Here is an 18,008-nt window from a genome sequence, read left to right on the forward strand (position 1 = left end):
AACAAATCAATTAGCAATATCATAAATAAATACAACTGAACAAAATTTCAGGTACAGAAACTGTAATTAAAAGTTTAAAAACACTGCATAGTTTTCTTTTCATAAATAAAATATAGATTAATCAATTAAAGTTATTAAATATATTCAGTCAAGATCAGTAAAAGATTTTCTTTTGTTCTTTGATTAACATTAATGACAGGCAGCACGTTTATTAGGCTGCTGTCTCTTTAACACCGAACATACGCAGATCTAAAAATACTGTACATGTGTGGTTTCTTTCTCATCTGTTTATGTTCACGTAAGACAAAAACGGCTGTGTTTATGATGATATACTGACATAGTTTTCTGCATATTGGTCGACAAATATGAAAGAAGTCAGTTTCGGCCTGGAACAACCTTTTCTACAGTGGAAATACACGGAATGGTTCGAGAACAAACACAAACCGGGAACCCGTACCCCGACCAGTGTTGCCAATTTAGCAATTTTGTTGCCAAATTTAGCAACTTTTCAGACTACCCTAGCAACCTTTTCTTCCAAAAGCACCTAGCAACAAATTTAGCTATTTTTAAATGTTATTTGGCTACTTTTAGCAACACATCACGTGAATTAAATTATTGCTATTTGCAATTGTTCAACTTGATAATAATAATAATAATTTAATAATTGTTCATTTATGATACACCTTGTTGTACCTGTGATTGTTGATCAGTTAGTACACTAAGAAAAATATCTAGAAAAATGGAAAATGTAGGCTTCTAGTAATTTTCCAGGACATTATCCGTTATCCATTGTAAACCCTTTAACCCGAAACACAAAATACAATGCGTAATTTAAAATGCCGGTAAAAAAAAGTGTAGCATACTGACTACTAATACACTGCTTAAAACTAATTGGTCAGAATGTGTAGTTTTACTAGTTCACTAGCTAATAAACTGTAATCCTTCAAAAATGTGTAAGTGTTTGTTCAATAATTCAATGTTGTTCAGTGGGGCAAAAAAGTATTTAGTCAGCCACCAATTGTGCAAGTTCTCCCACTTAAAAAGATGCGAGAGGCCTGTAATTTTCATCATAGGTATACCTCAACTATGAGAGACAAAATGAGAAAATAAATCCAGAAAATCACATTGTAGGATTTTTAAAGAATTAATTGGTAAATTCCTCGGTAAAATAAGTATTTGGTCACCTACAAACAAGCAAGATTTCTGGCTCTCACAGACCTGTAACTTCTTCTTTAAGAGGCTCCTCTGTCCTCCACTCGTTACCTGTATTAATGGCATCTGTTTGAACTTGTTATCAGTATAAAAGACACCTGTCCACAACCTCAAACAGTCACACTCCAAACTCCACCATGGCCAAGACCAAAGAGCTGTCAAAGGACACCAGAAACAAAATTGTAGACCTGCACCAGGCTGGGAAGACTGAATCTGCAATAGGTAATATTGCACTTCTTGGTGTGAAGAAATCAACTGTGGGAGCAATTATTAGAAAATGGAAGACATACAAGACCACTGATAATCTCCCTCGATCTGGGGCTCCACGCAAGATCTCACCCCGTGGGGTCAAAATGATCACAAGAACTGTGAGCAAAAATCCCAGAACCACACGGGGGGACCTAGTGAATGACCTGCAGAGAGCTGGGACCAAAGTAACAAAGGCTACCATCAGTAACACACTGCGCCGCCAGGGACTCAAATCCTGCAGTGCCAGACGTGTCCCCCTGCTTAAGCCAGTACATGTCCAGGCACGTCTGAAGTTTGCTAGAGAGCATTTGGATGATCCAGAAGAGGATTGGGAGAATGTCATATGGTCAGATGAAACCAAAATACCAAAATCGACCTTCCTTTAGCAACTTCCCCTGAAAATTAGTTGGCAACAGTGACCCCGACATGTGTTCTCTGTGCTCGCGCTTCATTTGCGCTGCACGCAAACAGGGTGCAAGTTCTTTCCGTTCCTGCACTTAAATAGTTTTTAATCACATTAAAATGCGAACGCAGGAATCGTTAAGCAGAATCGAAATGTACGCGTCTTATCGAATACCCGGTTCTTGGAAACTTGGAACCGGTTCTAAAATTGAACCGGTTTTCGATACCCAACCCTATCTAAATCTAAATAAAATCCCATATTTACATCACATAATAATAACTAAATATTGCATTTAACAGTGTTTTAAAAATTATTATATATATATATATATATATATATATATATATTAGTGTTTTTAAAGATTAAAGATGTCAGAGAGATAATCTAACTGTAAAAAACTGGGAAAATGAGCATGCACACATATCTAATATTGGACAATATATATCCAGTATTAATAGGCATGTGATATCGGCTTATAACTGATATGGTACCAATATATATTGTGAATTCCTAAAGAATTTGATTAAAATTTGCAAGGTACAAACCTGCGGTAGGATTCTGGGGCATAAGCAACTACTGTGACACAGAGCTTTATGGCTTCACTGATTGAAAACGCCAGGTCCTCATTACCATAGCAAAAATCTGAAAAAGAAACCCAAAACAATAGCAAAATTCTGTTCACGTGACATGGAGCATGAGGGTCAATCTAAGATATGTATCTTCCAGGAGCTCTGTGAGCTATTTTACCCAGAGAGCGGAGAGGTTTCTCGGCCTTCACCAGCTCCAGAGCATCCAGGGAATCTGCAGTCTCTCCCTCCAAAGATACCAGCAGGTCAAAAAGACACTGTGAAGATACTCCTTTTGATAAACCAGTACTAGTGCGAGTCTGTAAGAAAAAAAAGTCATTTCATAAATGCAATGTTTAATAGTGCTGTAATAACACTGTAATAACACCATCTATGAATGAAGAGTTGATCATTAAAGCTCAGTGTTCTTACAGTGAACTCCAGCAATGGGGCCACACTAGCGAAGAGCTGCAATATGAAAGGTTTGCGGTGGAGAATATAGAACTGCCTGCAGCAGAATTCAATCCCTCGACGCAACAGTGGGTTACTCTCATAATCTGCGTATGTCTTCAGCAAAGAACAGCAGCAACACAAAACAAAATAAGCATCATAAAAACAGGAAAAAAGTGATACTGAATAAAAATTACTCATATGTTTGCGGATAACCTGGAGCATAGTAGGAAGGATCCATTGATAGCCACTGAGGGAGAAGAGGTGGTTGAAGTGTACAGCTGTGTTGATGGCAGTGGCGCTGTATTGCCTGAGGAGGGCGCTGTCCTCGGGGTGTAGGAGCAGGGCACCATTAAACACATTCAGAAATAGCATAATCTCATCACCCCAAGGATATTCACTGGGCATGCCCAGAAACATCTCCTCCAGCAGTTTGATCCATAGGACCTTATGTAAAGTGTCCAAACCAAAGAGCTCTTTGCCTGGGAAGGGGGAAAATATATATTGATTTACCTATTGATTATATAATATAGGGGGCGAGAGGTCATGTATTTTTGCAACTGGCTGTGTAAAATTAAGCTAAAGCAGTTTGTTTGAATGCTAGTTTAAATGTAATGATGCTTCAAAATTATATATAAGTAAATATTCTTCTGTTACTGACTTGAATCAGCAGAAAAATGTGTAGCAATAAATTAATTCCAAACAGGTAAAATACTTTGTTTGCTAGCAGTTGTAGTTTATGGCAGTATGGCAACTGACTACCAGGGTTGGGAGGGTTACTTTTAAAATGTATTCCGTTACAGTTACAAATGACTTCATTAAAAAAGTATTCAATAACGTAATCCAAGTACCACAATATAAAAGTAATGTAATCTGATTACTTTTGGATTACTTCAAGTTACATATGTAAAGTCATAAGTAATAGTAAGTAATAGTAAGTAATAGTTAAGCCTGCATTTCAGCCCGGGCCCCGACTTTTTTATGCCCCTAGGGCCGGGCTTCGGGCCAATTTTCACGCCTTAGTTCAGACGTGGGCCGGGCCTCGGGACTGGTTTAGGCTTCTCCTTATTTTTATATTTTAGACATTCATCAATTAGTGATGAAAAAAAATTGCCGTGCTGGTGGAAACAACATGAGACCGTGCTGCCACGACTGTCAAGAGCGGCTAGACGGTGTTTAGTGTCCAGCAGCAGCAGCACCAGCAGAGCGAGCGTGCCGTCAGCGCAGCTGAAGAGATCAGCGTTCAAATGCATGCAATAGGCTAAAGCTTGCCGCAAAGCCCCAGCAAAAGTAATTACCATGAATGTGTCAGGGGGAAATAGTAAGGAGATATTTTAATTATTTACTAATAAACTAGTGTTTTCTGAGTCGGTGTCGCAAGAATTAAGTTGTCGATCTTGACTCGCCATCTCCACATTAGACGCGCCTTTAGAGAGAAGTGCATCTTTACGGATTATGATTATAATGAAAGAGTTTTTGTTTTCGATTTGTTTTATTTCGTTAGGTAGTAATTTAAAGTTTTCTATAGATATATTTATCATGCCTCACAGACATGATAAATATAGATATATTTATCATGTCTGTGAGGCATGTATTCGCTGAGTTTCGGTTCATTTTTGTGAAGCGCTCCTGTTGAAGACGAGACGGCAGAAAGCGCATCATGTTTGTTTTCTTTATTTTATAAAAGCACAACGTTTTGTTGATATTGTGAGTGCACACAAATAAAAGTAGACCCTTTACAGTTCCGAATGATATAATACTTACTCTTACCTTTATGATCAAAAATGACGGTGTATCCACTGAAAAAAATGCAAGTGATTGTGCTGGCACCTCCATGTCCTACAAAGCGCGCTTTAGCTTGCACTCTCAACACAAACTATTGGATACAGCGCACATTTATCTAGGTTTAACGTTTAAACATTGTTATATGCTTGAATTGTTTTATATCTATAGATTTTATTTTAGGCAAGTCGTGATGATTTGAGAAGGCTAACATAGGCTATCAGCTCACTGTCTGCTGTTGGCCGCTTGGTCGTTACTTTAAAAAACAAAAACGTATATTTAACGAACAAAAAATGCTCCAAACATTTTTTTCGAAATTAACTTAATAAAAAAACTCAACGAAAAATAATCACTTCGCCATTACATACAAAACTGAACTATTTTAATAGCTGAAACAGTAGTATAAGCTGTTTTGGGAGAAGGGGAAAAAAAGACGGGCTCGGGCCGGTAATTCTGATAAGCTGTCAGACAAGGAAGACCAGGAACTATGATGAAGCAGCGCTAAATATATAGCGTTATGTCAAAATACTCATTTTTTAAATTTGAAATAAAAACAAATGTAAAAAAAATGTAATCCTGATAGTATTCCCACTTTTTACAAAATGTAACTGTAATCTGAATACTTTATTTTTTGATGTAACTGAAACGGATTACAGTTACTAGATTTTTGTATCCTGATTACGCAACACCGTTACATGTATTCCGTTACTCCCCAACCCTGCTGACTACAAACTTGCTGATCTGCCTCCTTTTAATTAGCAAAAACCCTTTTCTATGACCGAATCAATTCTAATCAATTCCTGATTTTTTATTTTATTTTTGTTAATAAGTTATTTCATTTGAATAGAAGAAATGTTGGCCACAGTTTTCGCTTCATGCTTATTTTATGTTAAAATTAAACTTACCTGATTGAGTGTGATTTGTCTGTGTGCATGAAAAATTTTTGTCTTTCTTTTGTCATTCTACAATTCAACTCAGTTATGTTATGCCTGATTATTAGCTTCTAGAGCAGGCCTATTTATATTGTTAGAAAGGATTACAATGAGCAAGACTTGAACTGATATCTTCACGTAACATTGTAAGACGGATAAAATCATCCGAACTTGCCATACACAACTTTTGGTGAACTGACACCACTTGTTAAATGGCTAGACAGTTAGTCAAGACTATTAGCTATTTAAAAAATGACCAAATTGTTTTTCTCACTCACCTAGAGGCTCATTGAAGAGCGTGAACTCAGCATCAATGGCAGAGCGAGGAAATGATGGCAGTCGCAGAAGGTCTTCCTGAAGCATGGAGACGTGGGATTGTTTGTGCACAGCAGGCATACGCTGGGTAAGCGAGATGATGAACAGAACGCGGCCAATCTCTTCCAACTTTCTAGAAAACACCTGCAAAAACGAAGTATGGTTATTTGTGCTATATCTTCTTAACTAAACTAAGAAATTTGCTCTACTTAAAAAGCGACATACAGTATATGAATTCAACAATGGATCATAATTTCTAAAGCCACCTTCATATTACAAAAAACTCCATTATGTGAGCTGAACCTAAGTTGTACATTAAAAACACTTTCTCCCTTAATGCTAAAATTCACAAAACTCACCTGCTTCTGAATGAGCTCCTGGCCCTTCTCTGGAAGCATATGAACCAGATTAAGTTGAGGAGACACTGATCTTCTGAAAGGGTAGATGTCTCGCACATAGGTCTGATGTAGAGAGGCATACCAATTTTCAGTCAATATACAAACAATCTGGTGTTTACTATCTAGAATATATAGTATCTATCCTTTGAAATTTGTAGATCTGTTCTGAAACAACCATAACCCACCTTGGCATAGTGTATAAGGTTCCAACGCTTATCCATCAAAAAATAGTTAGCAGACCGAGCCTCTGGAATATTGAAGAATTCTAAACACTCCTGGCGTGAAAACATATAAGTAATAAGGAAAAGGATGATATATTGTCAAAACATAGCAAAATAATGATAACAAATTTACAGCTCTAACAATGACCTTCAAAAGGGCTTCAAACTGGGTGTCTTCATGCACTGGTAACTGGGTGGGAATGTCACACTCATTCTGTCCATGAACCACCAGGGTTTTGGTTCCTAGGCACACAATTACAGGCACAGTTATAAACATGAAAAAGACACTAGTTAACTTATTGTCTGTATTGAGTAATGCTGAAATATGCAACCTGGCATGGAGGCAGTAACCAAAAGCTTGACCTCACACTGTTCTTTCTTCATAGTCTGTTTAAGGTCTTTAAAAAAGAGCCCCTCCACATAACCCACAATCTCCCACAGAAAGGTCAAAGTGGCTGATATGGCATCCATGCCCCACTCACAGGGAGTCCTTACAAAGTACATGATCAAGCCCACCTAGGAAAAAATGAGAAAAATAAGAGATTGCACATGTCAAGTTTGATATGTAGATCCGCAGAATCCATGTATCTCCATCCATTACTTTTAAAAGAATAGTTCTTGATGAATGTGTGTTTAGAAAATGAAAATTCCGTCATCATATGCACACCCTGTCATTCCAAATCAATAAGACTTGTTAAGACTGGTAAGATAAGACTGGTTAATCTCAAAACACAAATTAGGATATTTTAATTAAAATTTACAAGATCCAATAAGGTCATAAAGGCATTGTAAACTTAATCCATATGAACTGAGTGGTTTAATACAAATCTTGTGAAAAGACATGATCACTTGTTATGATGAAAAGATTTATTTAGACTTTTATTTACATTTAAACAAGGACATACACACATACAGAGAAAACATCACATAAGATAAACCAATCGACTCATTTAGATTAATTTTACGGTGCCTTTATGACTTTTTGTATCAATTTCATTCAATGGAGGGACAGATACCCCTCAGGTTTCATAAAAATATAATTTTATTTTGAAGACTAACCTAAGCCTTAAGGGTTTGGAATGATATGAGAGTGAGTAGAAGACAACACAATTTTCATTTTTTGAAATTTTGGATACTGCAAAAAAAAAAATAAAATAATTGGTGCTTTACAAAACAAAAAGCTCTTCACACTCAAATAATCTCATATAAGTTATTTATGGCACTAAGAAAAATGTTCCTGGAATCCAAAATATTTGTTCTATGGAATTTCTGAAAAAAAAACTTTTTGGTTCTTTCTGGCAGCTTTATTATTTTTAAGAGTGCGCACTAATAAGAGTGCAGTCATCACATTAGTGTTGAAAAAGCATGCTAAGGTCTCACCAGATAGTTGAAAAGAATGTGCGAGGTCTGTGCAGGCAAATCCCCAATGTTAAGAAGCAGTTTCCTCAGCATGTACATCAGTTCATCCTGTGACCAATAACCATCACATACGTTTCATCATATAACAGCACATGTTCATCTTTTCTTCTCTAAAAAGTGACCTTACCTGTCTATTACTGACTGTGAGTTTCTCCAGGAAATGTCTAAGAACCAAGGCTGGATCTTCAATCAGGCAGTTCCACAAAACCTGCTGAGCAACAGCACATACTGTGGGAACACAAAACAAAGAAATAAATTAGTGTGAGGGTCTAAAAGACCAGTGGGTAAAACTGTTTTCGTTTTTTTAATTCTTTGCCACTCACCTGCAACTCCATCGTCCCGAACTTCTCCATCTTCCATCAGGTGCACAATGGGCAACACAGCAGCACAGATACATGGTGGGAAAACAGACTGGGGTGGCTGCAGCATGTGATGTGTTGGTGTGAGTTCTGTTGTGTTCTCATCATCTTGTAAGTTAAAACAAACCACATTTATAAAACAAATTCAATGACGGTCTATGAATATAAGATTTTATGATTCCTTAATCTGTACCTAAACGTGTTCATGGTGAAAAGAGTGAACAGGTCAGTGAATACAGTAGTATGTGAATATACATAATTTGGACTGTTTCTTACCTTCAGCACTGACCACTGACCGCACTGACCACACAGAGCCCCTGCGGAAGGAGTAGTTTCTGTGGGAGTTACTGGAGGCACAAGAGGGGCTGACTGACAGACGACGTGATGTCAAGTTCACCACATCTTCTACTGACAGAGAAGAGGACACCAGATATTATATTTATTCATAAACAGCTCATCTCTATGAACATGTTCTGAAAGCCCATGAGGTGTAAAATTGTTTTCAGGATTGATCATTGGGCTTAAAGTGAAATCAATGTTTCAAAATCAAATCCAGACAACCTTCACTTAAAGAGGTCACATCATACGGAAATCCAATATATATGTATATATGTGTGTATATTTTTTTATTAATGACCACTTCCCACTTTCTTTCTGACACAAGCCATTTAAGACTTACAGGGAAGTGTCATACACCAAAAAAATACTGCAACATATTATTAATATCACTGAATCAAGCTAAATACATTCATTTATACCAAGTCTTTAGATAATAATAGTACTTAACAGTAAATGTCAGAGGTTATGTATATATGTATAATTGTTCTGAATTTCCTGCCTTTAGCAAGCTAAGTAGGTAACAAGATTTTTTGCCAGCTTAGTTACAATCAATGCTATTTTTGGACCATGTTTTTAGCTACGGGAAGTAACTGTTTTCATAGTAAAATGAATCTGAAAAGATCAAGGAAATGATTGTGATATAACCCTAACTGGTACAGCACAGAAATGACACACCTTCCTCTTCCTGCTCAGGTGGTGGACTACATGTGGGCTCATAGCAGGCCTCCTGAGCGATAGGGATAGCCGTGATGACGCTGGCCTCACGACCGAGCCTCCTCTTCTCTTCCTCCTGCTGCATGTTCTTCAGGATGTGTTCTGCCCGTTGATGAGAGCGAGATACTGCTCGTGCTGAGAATGATTTCTGAAATGTATAGGGAGCAGAGAAATAAATGAACGGTGGAAAACAGGAAAATATCTTATGTAAAATTTGTGCATGACCATTTTGCCTTATGGCAGCAAAGTTTTGATGCAGTAGGCCACAAAAACCTACAGACTGATCTTCACTGATTGCATCTGGAACAGTGCCTGCATTAACAGGAACCCATGGAGGGTCAAATATAGGCACACAGGGCATTCCCAGGATAGGAGAGGGCAGTGTGAAGTTAATGCTGGGTGGAGGAATCTATGAAACAACATCAGAATTTATATTATTTTGTTATAATGATTGAAAACAAAGTAATAGAGTAGAATATGCATACTGCAGGTAAATTGTAAAAATCTAATTGACCTACCTTAAATATCTGCTGAGCCCCCTCTTCCATCCGAGGCCACACTTGGTACCGGAATCTCCAGACAGTGTAGAATTTCAAAATGGAGTTAATTCTCTGACATGCTTCCTGATGCTGAAACTCAGCCATCATCATTTCGGTCACTCCATCCGGCACCTTCACCGCGCACAGCAGGAACAGGGCAGCTATGTGTTTGCATGATTATGGACATAGAGGATAATTTTAAGAAACAAATGGATGAATATAGATTGCACAAGTTTTGCATTGTGTTAAATGTGTAAAAAAAAATCCATGTGCTTTAAATGTAGCACAGTTGACAAAAGCTGCATTAACTAGCTAATGACTACATTCCTCAGCAAGGGAGGAATATATTAGATAGACAGACCTGCAACTGCAGCCATATGTTCATCCACACTCAGCAGGAGCTCCCATGCTGCAGGCAAAATGTCTCCATACATGTCCTCAGTCAGGATAGGGGCTGCTTTTATAAGCAAGGACAAAGGGGCTGGAGATAGACTCATTACCTAAAGGAATAAAACATAGTACACTTAACACAACTAACACACAGTCTTTATGGATTTGTAACAACAGCAATAGCTTGTACACCAGTAATGGACAGTAACGAGAGACCTGGTTGCGGATGTACTTTAGCATGCCAGTGTCTTTTTTCCCCTCAGCACTGCTGTCAGTGGGGCGTCTCTTCATGGATGGGGTCCCGAGGCAGGATTTGTCTGAACACTGAAACAAAAAACAATTATATACTGTACTTGGGCAGGCTGAGCTAGGAAGGGTTGCACCTGAATGCCTTTAGTCAACACATACGGTACAGTGTATTTTTAGGGTGGCTGAAAAGATGCAAATGAAAGTGGCATTTTAATTCCATTTTGAAATGAAAACTGCCAGTAGATGAATGCTTGATGAATTATTAATTCATTCAATGTATTAAAAGGACTGCTTCATTCAAGAACAAAGCAAGTGAAAGTGTCACTGAATCATTCGCTCAACTGATTTGTTTAAAAGATTTTCACAGATTCATTTAGTAGCTAAACACCACTGTGTGTTGACTGGAGATGTACAATGGCTTTGTTGAGGCTTTGTTTCAAACCTTTTTTGCTGGCAAAACAGACAATAGTGTGTCTAAAATGTTAGCAAATTATGCTGATATTCAGGAAAATAGCACTCTTGCTGGTGTGATATTGTTTAACTATACTGTTTGTTATAAATATAAAAATATCAACACATGTGTGGCTGTTTTTTACACCTAGATATTGAATTTCCTTCAGAAAACAGCATGTTGGTCTGTGCCAATTGCCTTGTGGGCAGCGCGCTGACATACAGCACCTTTGCGCTATGGGTGTCCCGAGTTCGAATCCCAGCTTGAGGACCTTTCCCAGTCCCACCCCCCTCTCCCTCTCCTGTCAGCTCTAAACTGTCCTATCATAATATAGGGAAAAACGGCAAAAATAAATCGTAAAAAAAAAGAAAACTGCATGTTTAGAATTTTTAGAGGGATTATGTATAAAACTGGGACAAATAAATAACAATGCCGCGTTGTGTCTGCACAATAATAAAAATGTTTTATTTTTCTATTATTCTGTTTTGGGCCAACTTGAACACTGATACTGTACTACAGAAACAATGAATATTATTTAACCACCTCTTTGCTCTTCTTGGCACGGCCACTGATATTGCCGGTAGTGCTGTTCTCTTTCAGACTGTCTACTGTCTCTCCATATAGAAGTTTGATGGCACGGACGAGCCGAGCACATGAGCGGCTGTGGTGCTGATAGCAGCGAGGGTGGCAGAAATCCACATGAGTGCAGATGAAACTCTGCTGGTTGCACAGCAGAATCATGATCTGGAAATTGAGAAAGAGGATTGTATCAGGCAAATATCAGACACATTTATTTCACACAGGGAAAAGTCAGAGTGCTGGTGCTTACATGTAGCCAGGACATGTTGCGATGGTAGTTGTCCTCCACACCCCCTGTGCTGCCAGGACCCTCAGGTTCAATGCTTGGCTCGCTAGCACTCCAAGAGCTCCCTAAACATATAACACATATACACATTGTAATCAATGAAAATAAGTTCTTATTTAAGTTTGTCAATTTTTGGTTTACTGGATAACTGTTAGTAATGTGCAGAAAAGCCTTTATTTGCATAGTCATATTTGTTTGGCATATCTATTAGTGGCAATGACAAAATGTATGTTTTAGTTTTGGAAGTGGGCAGTTATATGTTTTAGATATATTGCTTTGACGTTATAGTTTTCATATAGCAAATAAGCCTTGTATTATCCAAAAAAATCATGTAAATCAAGCTAAAAAGGTACATAGAAAAAGTTTCAGCTTGAATCAAAAATATAATTATATATATAAATATATCCCTTTTGTTTATTTATTTTTATTTTTTTTTATTTGACCCCTCCTTATACAATGTATACAAAAACATTTTTATCATATATCTCTCACTCTGAAGATTTAAAGCAGCAGTAAAAACCTTTCAAATAGCTCAATGTAACTCTTGACAAGTTAGAATTTCTGAGACACATTCAATGAAAGAACTGCAAAATAGCCATCCAGATTGAAGTTAAAAACACACCTTAAATATCTTATGACACTTGGCTTCACAAAGTGACCATTAAGTTATAATATGTGCATTTAGATATGTTTAGTAAAAGCATTATATTATCCTTGTGTTTGCTGGGTCAGCCTGACAAATATATATTTTTCTATAATTCAGCAAGTTTAATTATTCATTTGCCATTTTTTCCCATTATGCATGTCTCCCCAAATAAGGTTTGGAAGTTCTGGCCAGCTCCCTAATTATGACACTTACAAATTTAACATTAAAGCCCTCAGATACATGAAGTCTAGCCAAAATAAATTAATTTAGGGCTGGAGAAGGACTGTCTGACCTATATCAGTGACAGTATCTCTACTCTGGGAGAGCAGCCGTTCCGATTCTGCGTCATTCTCAGACTCAGAGTCCTGTCTGGACATCTTAGTGCTTTTCAGACTCCCTGCTCGGCGGATAGAAGATAAAGAGCCTCCTTTCTTTAGTCGGAAACTCCTTGCTCCTTTAATTTGTAGCAACCGAGAGCCACCAATACGGATCTTTCTAATTGGAGCTGTGGAAAAACGAGAAAAAAGAAAATGTTAAATCAGACTTTAGCCTTGATCAATCATGTAGACAATTATTCCTTTTTCATTTTACCCAGAGGCTCTTGTGATGATTTCTTTTCCTCACAGCCAGTGTCAGACTTGAGGGTGTGGCTGCTGCTATTCAGAGAATCGTGTCCATCCTCATCATCCAGGATTCCTGCAAAGCTGATCTTCCTCTCATAGCGCTGACGACCTAGCTCGGGGTCCAGACGCAAACGACAACTCTCTAAATCCTATTGAAGCCAAAAGACAAGCCTGTTATATGTATTCTTTTACTGTGCGATTTTAGATCCGCTTACCCTTCAATCATTAGTCAAACAGGCTGAATACACAGCAAGGCTTCAACTGAGATATTCATTTGCCATTCCTAATTCATTTCAGTACATTTATTTTCCTGTCATTCCAATTCAGCATCCTGTATTGTGGCCAAATGAACACAAATTCCAAATTATGAACTGAAAGAGAGTCATACAAGTGCTGTGACCAGTCTCATTTAGTCTAGCACAGAGCACATAGCAAGGTGTTTTTTTTTTATAAATTAGACCGAATAGAATAGAATGGGTAGAAATCTTTATTCTGCCATACACAGACATAATGAAAGATGTATGGAATGTTTTCATGAAGATATGATTTTATCAGATCTCTCTGAATTGTTAATCATAAAGCCACGCAAAACATGTGGATAATTTTTTTTAAAGCAATTTCAGTTTTCATTTAAAAAAAATTTTGTTTTGTTTTTTTAAATATTACTATTTTTGTTTTAGTTTTTATTTCAGTTTAATTTGATTTATTTCAGTTATTTTGCTGATTTAACCCAAACTTTTTGTTTACGTTAATAAGATAATAGTTTTAATTAATAATAATAACAATGTAGAAATTAATAAATCTTGTCTAAGGGAGACAATACCAAAACTGACCACAAGGGGCTCTGTTCTGGGTCTGGGAAGACAGGGAAAGGTCTCTCGCAGGAAAGTGGTGATCTCCAGAAGCAGCTGACAAGCAGCCATCTTCAGAGGAAAGGGACATCCACACTTTGTGGGGTTGACTGTGTCTGTTGAAAGAATCATAAAAACCCATCAGCTAAATGCACAACTATTATACTGGATCTGAAAAGTCCTATGTTTGTTTGTTTGATCAGCATTCATCATCTCCACTCTTACTGTCATCCAGATAATCTTCTTCCTCATCCTCCTTTTTCACTCTCCTCTTGCTCTCTTCATCATAGATAAAACCCAAGATGTTGGCTGGACTCTCTCTGTCTGAGTGGCAAATTTCACTAAGCCGAGTGCCTATCGCCTTTTCAAGGATACATATATTAGATGCAGACAAATACCACATATGAATTTCTAAAAAAATTACATAAGAATGTTTTCTGCAGGAAAGATTAGATTTGCATATCTGTCAGCATAATGTGACTCACATCTCCCCACTGGTAAAAGTGTTTGGCTGCGTTCCACTGGAGCTTTGTGTTTCTTTTGTTTCCTGCTACAGGCGATCGTCCTCTGGACAGCCCTCTCTTAGTGATGTTCACATGGTGACCTTTCATCCACTCTGGCCAGTTACCACGGTTACAGCGATGCACAAAACGAGCACACTCCAGGAAAAGCGAGGCCCTTGCCACCACGGGTGCTTCCTGGTGAAGACATTTAGCAAAATTAACAAGACAATATTCGGTTCCTTATTTTCTCTGAAAATAAAGGCCAATTTTTGACCTTGATTTATAGATGCATTTTTTTGTACATTTTTTTAATTGGATGATCAGGGTAAAATGCACTTATTTTGTCTTCTGGGAAACATGTTAGTATTTATGTAGCTTCTGAAGTCCATTACTAAATGAAAAAATATGATCGTTAAACAAAATAAGAAGAATTTACACCATTATATCATCATCCTGTTCAAAATTTTGGCTCTTAATGCATTGTGTTGCCTTCTTGAGCATCAGTAAATGTTTCCACCTTTTGTAATAGTTGTGTATGAGTCCCTCAGTTGTCCTCAGTGTGAAAATATGGATCTCATAATCATACAGTCACTTTTGGAAAGGGTTCAAATATGCAGAAGAAAACCAAAGAATGTGCAGGAGCTGGAGGACTTTTCTGAAGAACAGCAGGCAGTTGAACTGCTCAGAACCAACAAGGGACTCATGAACAACTATCACAATCATCCAGGAAATGACACGGGTCATTTTTATAAATTCAGTTATTATTTTGTTTTGTGGAGTATAAGTGTAACGGAGGCCAGCGAGTAGGTGCTATGCAGGTAAACCTCACTCCCCTGATCTCAAGAGGCACACTAGTGCTAGAGGCTGCAGTCTGCCTCCCATGCTGGAAACCCAGGTTCGAGACCCACTCGGAACAAGAACGAGGTGTGGTGGAGAGGACCCGGGAGAGAGGAGTTACATTGGTGCCGTGACCCGGATGGGAGTGAGGCTTAGGGGGGGTGAAAGTAACGGAGGCCAGCAAGTAGGTGCTATGCAGGTAAACCTCACTCCCCTGATCTCAAGAGGCGCAGTAGCGACTGATGCTAGAGGCTGTAGTCTTTAGCCACCTTGTTAGTGCGTCCGCCTCCAATGCTGGAGACCTGGGTTCGAGACCCACTCGGAACAAGAACGAGGTGTGGCAGAGAGGACCCGGGAAAGAGGGGTTCAATATGTAAACATCTGTTATGTGAAATGGCTTATTCAGAACAGTACTAAATAAAAAATAACATGCAATTTTCATGATCCCTCTTATTTTGTTTCAAATTATTAACATTTGTGTGTGAACAGGATCACACACAATTAAGACTTTCAAGGCATTCTAAACTAATGTGCATCCTTGCTAGGATTTGCGACAAATTAAAACTTGTGTTGTAAAACTGACTAAAAATATAAAATATGTTTGATATCCTCTGACTGGATGGAATCATAGTCTGAAGCTAAATATGTGCTCTTCATACACAATGTGATTTTCTGTGAAATCCATCAACTCTGACTCTGGCTCTGGCTTTCATCAACTAGCGTCAACTCATTCAGACACAAATGTGAGCAAAACTTGTGTAGTGTATTCCAGCCTTATCTTGATTAATGTAATTTGTGGTTAAATTTGTGTACCTGGACCACAAAACCAGTCATAAGTAGCACGAGTATATTTGTAGTAATAGCCAACAATACATTGTATGGCTCAGAATTATCGATTTTTCTTTTATGCCAAAAATCATAAGGATATTAAGCAAAGATCATGTTCCATGAAGATATTTTGTAAATTTCCTACCGTAAATATATTAAAACTTAATTTTTGATTAGTAATATGGATTGCTAAGAACTTCATTTGGACAACTTTAAAGGCAATTTTCTCAGTATTTTGATCTTTTTGCACCCTCAGATTCCAGATATTCAAGTAGTTGTATCTCAGCTAAATATTGTCCTATCCTAACAAACCATACATCAGTGGAAAGCTTATTTATTCAGCTTTCAGATGATGTATAAATCTAAATTTCGAGAAATTGACCCTTATGACTGGTTTTGTGGTCCAGGGTCACATCTCTCCCTATATATAGAGGTATATTATCTCTGTATATTTTACAGTCTAGTATATATGTTTCAAAAGTAATGTGACACCATTTATATATATATATATATAAACAAAAGAAACAGAACTGACCAGGTCCAGCGCTGCTGCTAAAATCGAAGCATCTGGTATGGTTCCCGGCTCACAGCAGTTCAACAGGAACTGAAATCTCTTCATGCCTTGTCTGATTGCACCTAGATTCACAATGTTCTTATTCTTCATGGCCTCCTGACTGGCGGCCAAGTGCTCCTGGAATCCATGGCAACCTTGTCGTGGTACAGAACGGTGTCAGTGAAAGGAGTGTAGAACCTCTACTACATAAACAGCTGAAAATAGCTTATGAAATATGCATCTGGTGATATCGAATGAACATGCAAGGCTGTTTTTGGCACTAGTCTGAAACAACAAGAATACTCAAGATTTGCAAATCAAACTATGACTTCTGAAATCCCCCGAATAAACATCTAATAACTATTAACTATTAACTTGGAGAGCTGAAGGTTCACGACAACTCAGACAAAGCTGTGACGGGTCATGGTGCCGGGTCATAGGTCAGAGAACCACAGTCCCTCTTCCAGCAGATGGCTCTGACAAAGATGGACAAACACACAGAGAGCTGGTATGGAAGATGGTAGAGGAGTGTACCAGAAGCACAAGACACGTCAAGTACGGGCACACACACAAATAAACAAACAGAGCAAACTGTGGACGGGGGTGGGGGAAGGCACCCCAGGATTCTACCATCTTTCTCTTCTGTGTGGTGAAGCTTGGAAGGGTTCCTCCGACCAGACCGCCATTTACCGAGCCGCTTGAAGAAATTCTCCTCTTCCTCTCGCCCATATTCGATAGCGCTACCCTCCGACAGCTTCACAGCACTGGTGAACTTGACCTGAGATGTACAGAAAAACTCGAATCAAGGACTTCCTGACTAATAGCTCTACAGCAATGACTGATTGTCTGCCATGAAAGTTCAGCTTTATTCCCAAGAAAGAAATTAGGTGAGGAAGAAAAATGATTGCAATAATAATCACAGTAACACTGACCAAGTTTCTGGTGGGACCTGACAAATATAACCCCCTTTTCCCACCTTGTGTGTGCATATTGACTGAGTATAATTATTGTTAATTCATTTTACTTTGTCTTGTGTGTACATTAATTTATTATAGTTAACGAAACACACAAATATTTTTAATTTTTGTTATTAGAACTAAAAGTAATGTTAAATAATATATATATATATATATATATATATATATATATAAACATATATATTAACATTTTTGTGATTAGAACTAAAATTAATGTAATAAAATTAATGTTAAATTATATATATATATATTAACATCTTTGTTATTAGAACTAAAATGAATGTAATAAAATTAATGTTAAATTATATATATAGAACTAAAATTAATGTAATACAAT

At 37.7% G+C, this 18,008-nt stretch overlaps 1 protein-coding gene across 1 annotated transcript in view; it reads right to left on the reverse strand.

Annotated features, from left to right (window-relative positions):
• The window catches only part of LOC107586360 (unc-80 homolog, NALCN channel complex subunit), a 59,415-nt gene that overhangs the window by 18,782 nt on the left and 22,625 nt on the right, over window positions 1-18,008 (reverse strand). Inside the window, exons 20-46 of the mRNA XM_016273681.1 lie at window positions 17,325-17,472; window positions 16,677-16,849; window positions 14,459-14,671; window positions 14,199-14,334; window positions 13,956-14,089; window positions 13,091-13,271; window positions 12,792-13,004; window positions 11,818-11,918; window positions 11,532-11,732; window positions 10,505-10,612; window positions 10,260-10,398; window positions 9,878-10,059; window positions 9,637-9,768; window positions 9,321-9,507; window positions 8,583-8,711; window positions 8,271-8,414; window positions 8,075-8,175; window positions 7,909-7,995; window positions 6,861-7,044; window positions 6,677-6,771; window positions 6,493-6,582; window positions 6,269-6,370; window positions 5,873-6,053; window positions 3,097-3,362; window positions 2,863-2,997; window positions 2,612-2,750; window positions 2,410-2,506 (exon numbers count right to left, since the gene is read on the reverse strand). Of these exons, the coding sequence (XP_016129167.1) occupies window positions 2,410-2,506; window positions 2,612-2,750; window positions 2,863-2,997; window positions 3,097-3,362; window positions 5,873-6,053; window positions 6,269-6,370; window positions 6,493-6,582; window positions 6,677-6,771; window positions 6,861-7,044; window positions 7,909-7,995; window positions 8,075-8,175; window positions 8,271-8,414; window positions 8,583-8,711; window positions 9,321-9,507; window positions 9,637-9,768; window positions 9,878-10,059; window positions 10,260-10,398; window positions 10,505-10,612; window positions 11,532-11,732; window positions 11,818-11,918; window positions 12,792-13,004; window positions 13,091-13,271; window positions 13,956-14,089; window positions 14,199-14,334; window positions 14,459-14,671; window positions 16,677-16,849; window positions 17,325-17,472 (3,998 nt within the window). The remainder of the gene's footprint in view (window positions 1-2,409; window positions 2,507-2,611; window positions 2,751-2,862; window positions 2,998-3,096; window positions 3,363-5,872; window positions 6,054-6,268; window positions 6,371-6,492; window positions 6,583-6,676; window positions 6,772-6,860; window positions 7,045-7,908; window positions 7,996-8,074; window positions 8,176-8,270; window positions 8,415-8,582; window positions 8,712-9,320; window positions 9,508-9,636; window positions 9,769-9,877; window positions 10,060-10,259; window positions 10,399-10,504; window positions 10,613-11,531; window positions 11,733-11,817; window positions 11,919-12,791; window positions 13,005-13,090; window positions 13,272-13,955; window positions 14,090-14,198; window positions 14,335-14,458; window positions 14,672-16,676; window positions 16,850-17,324; window positions 17,473-18,008) is intronic.

This window comes from Sinocyclocheilus grahami, unplaced genomic scaffold (assembly GCF_001515645.1).
Source record: "Sinocyclocheilus grahami isolate Dianchi unplaced genomic scaffold, SAMN03320097.WGS_v1.1 scaffold80.1, whole genome shotgun sequence".
Classification (NCBI taxonomy): Eukaryota; Metazoa; Chordata; class Actinopteri; order Cypriniformes; family Cyprinidae; genus Sinocyclocheilus; species Sinocyclocheilus grahami.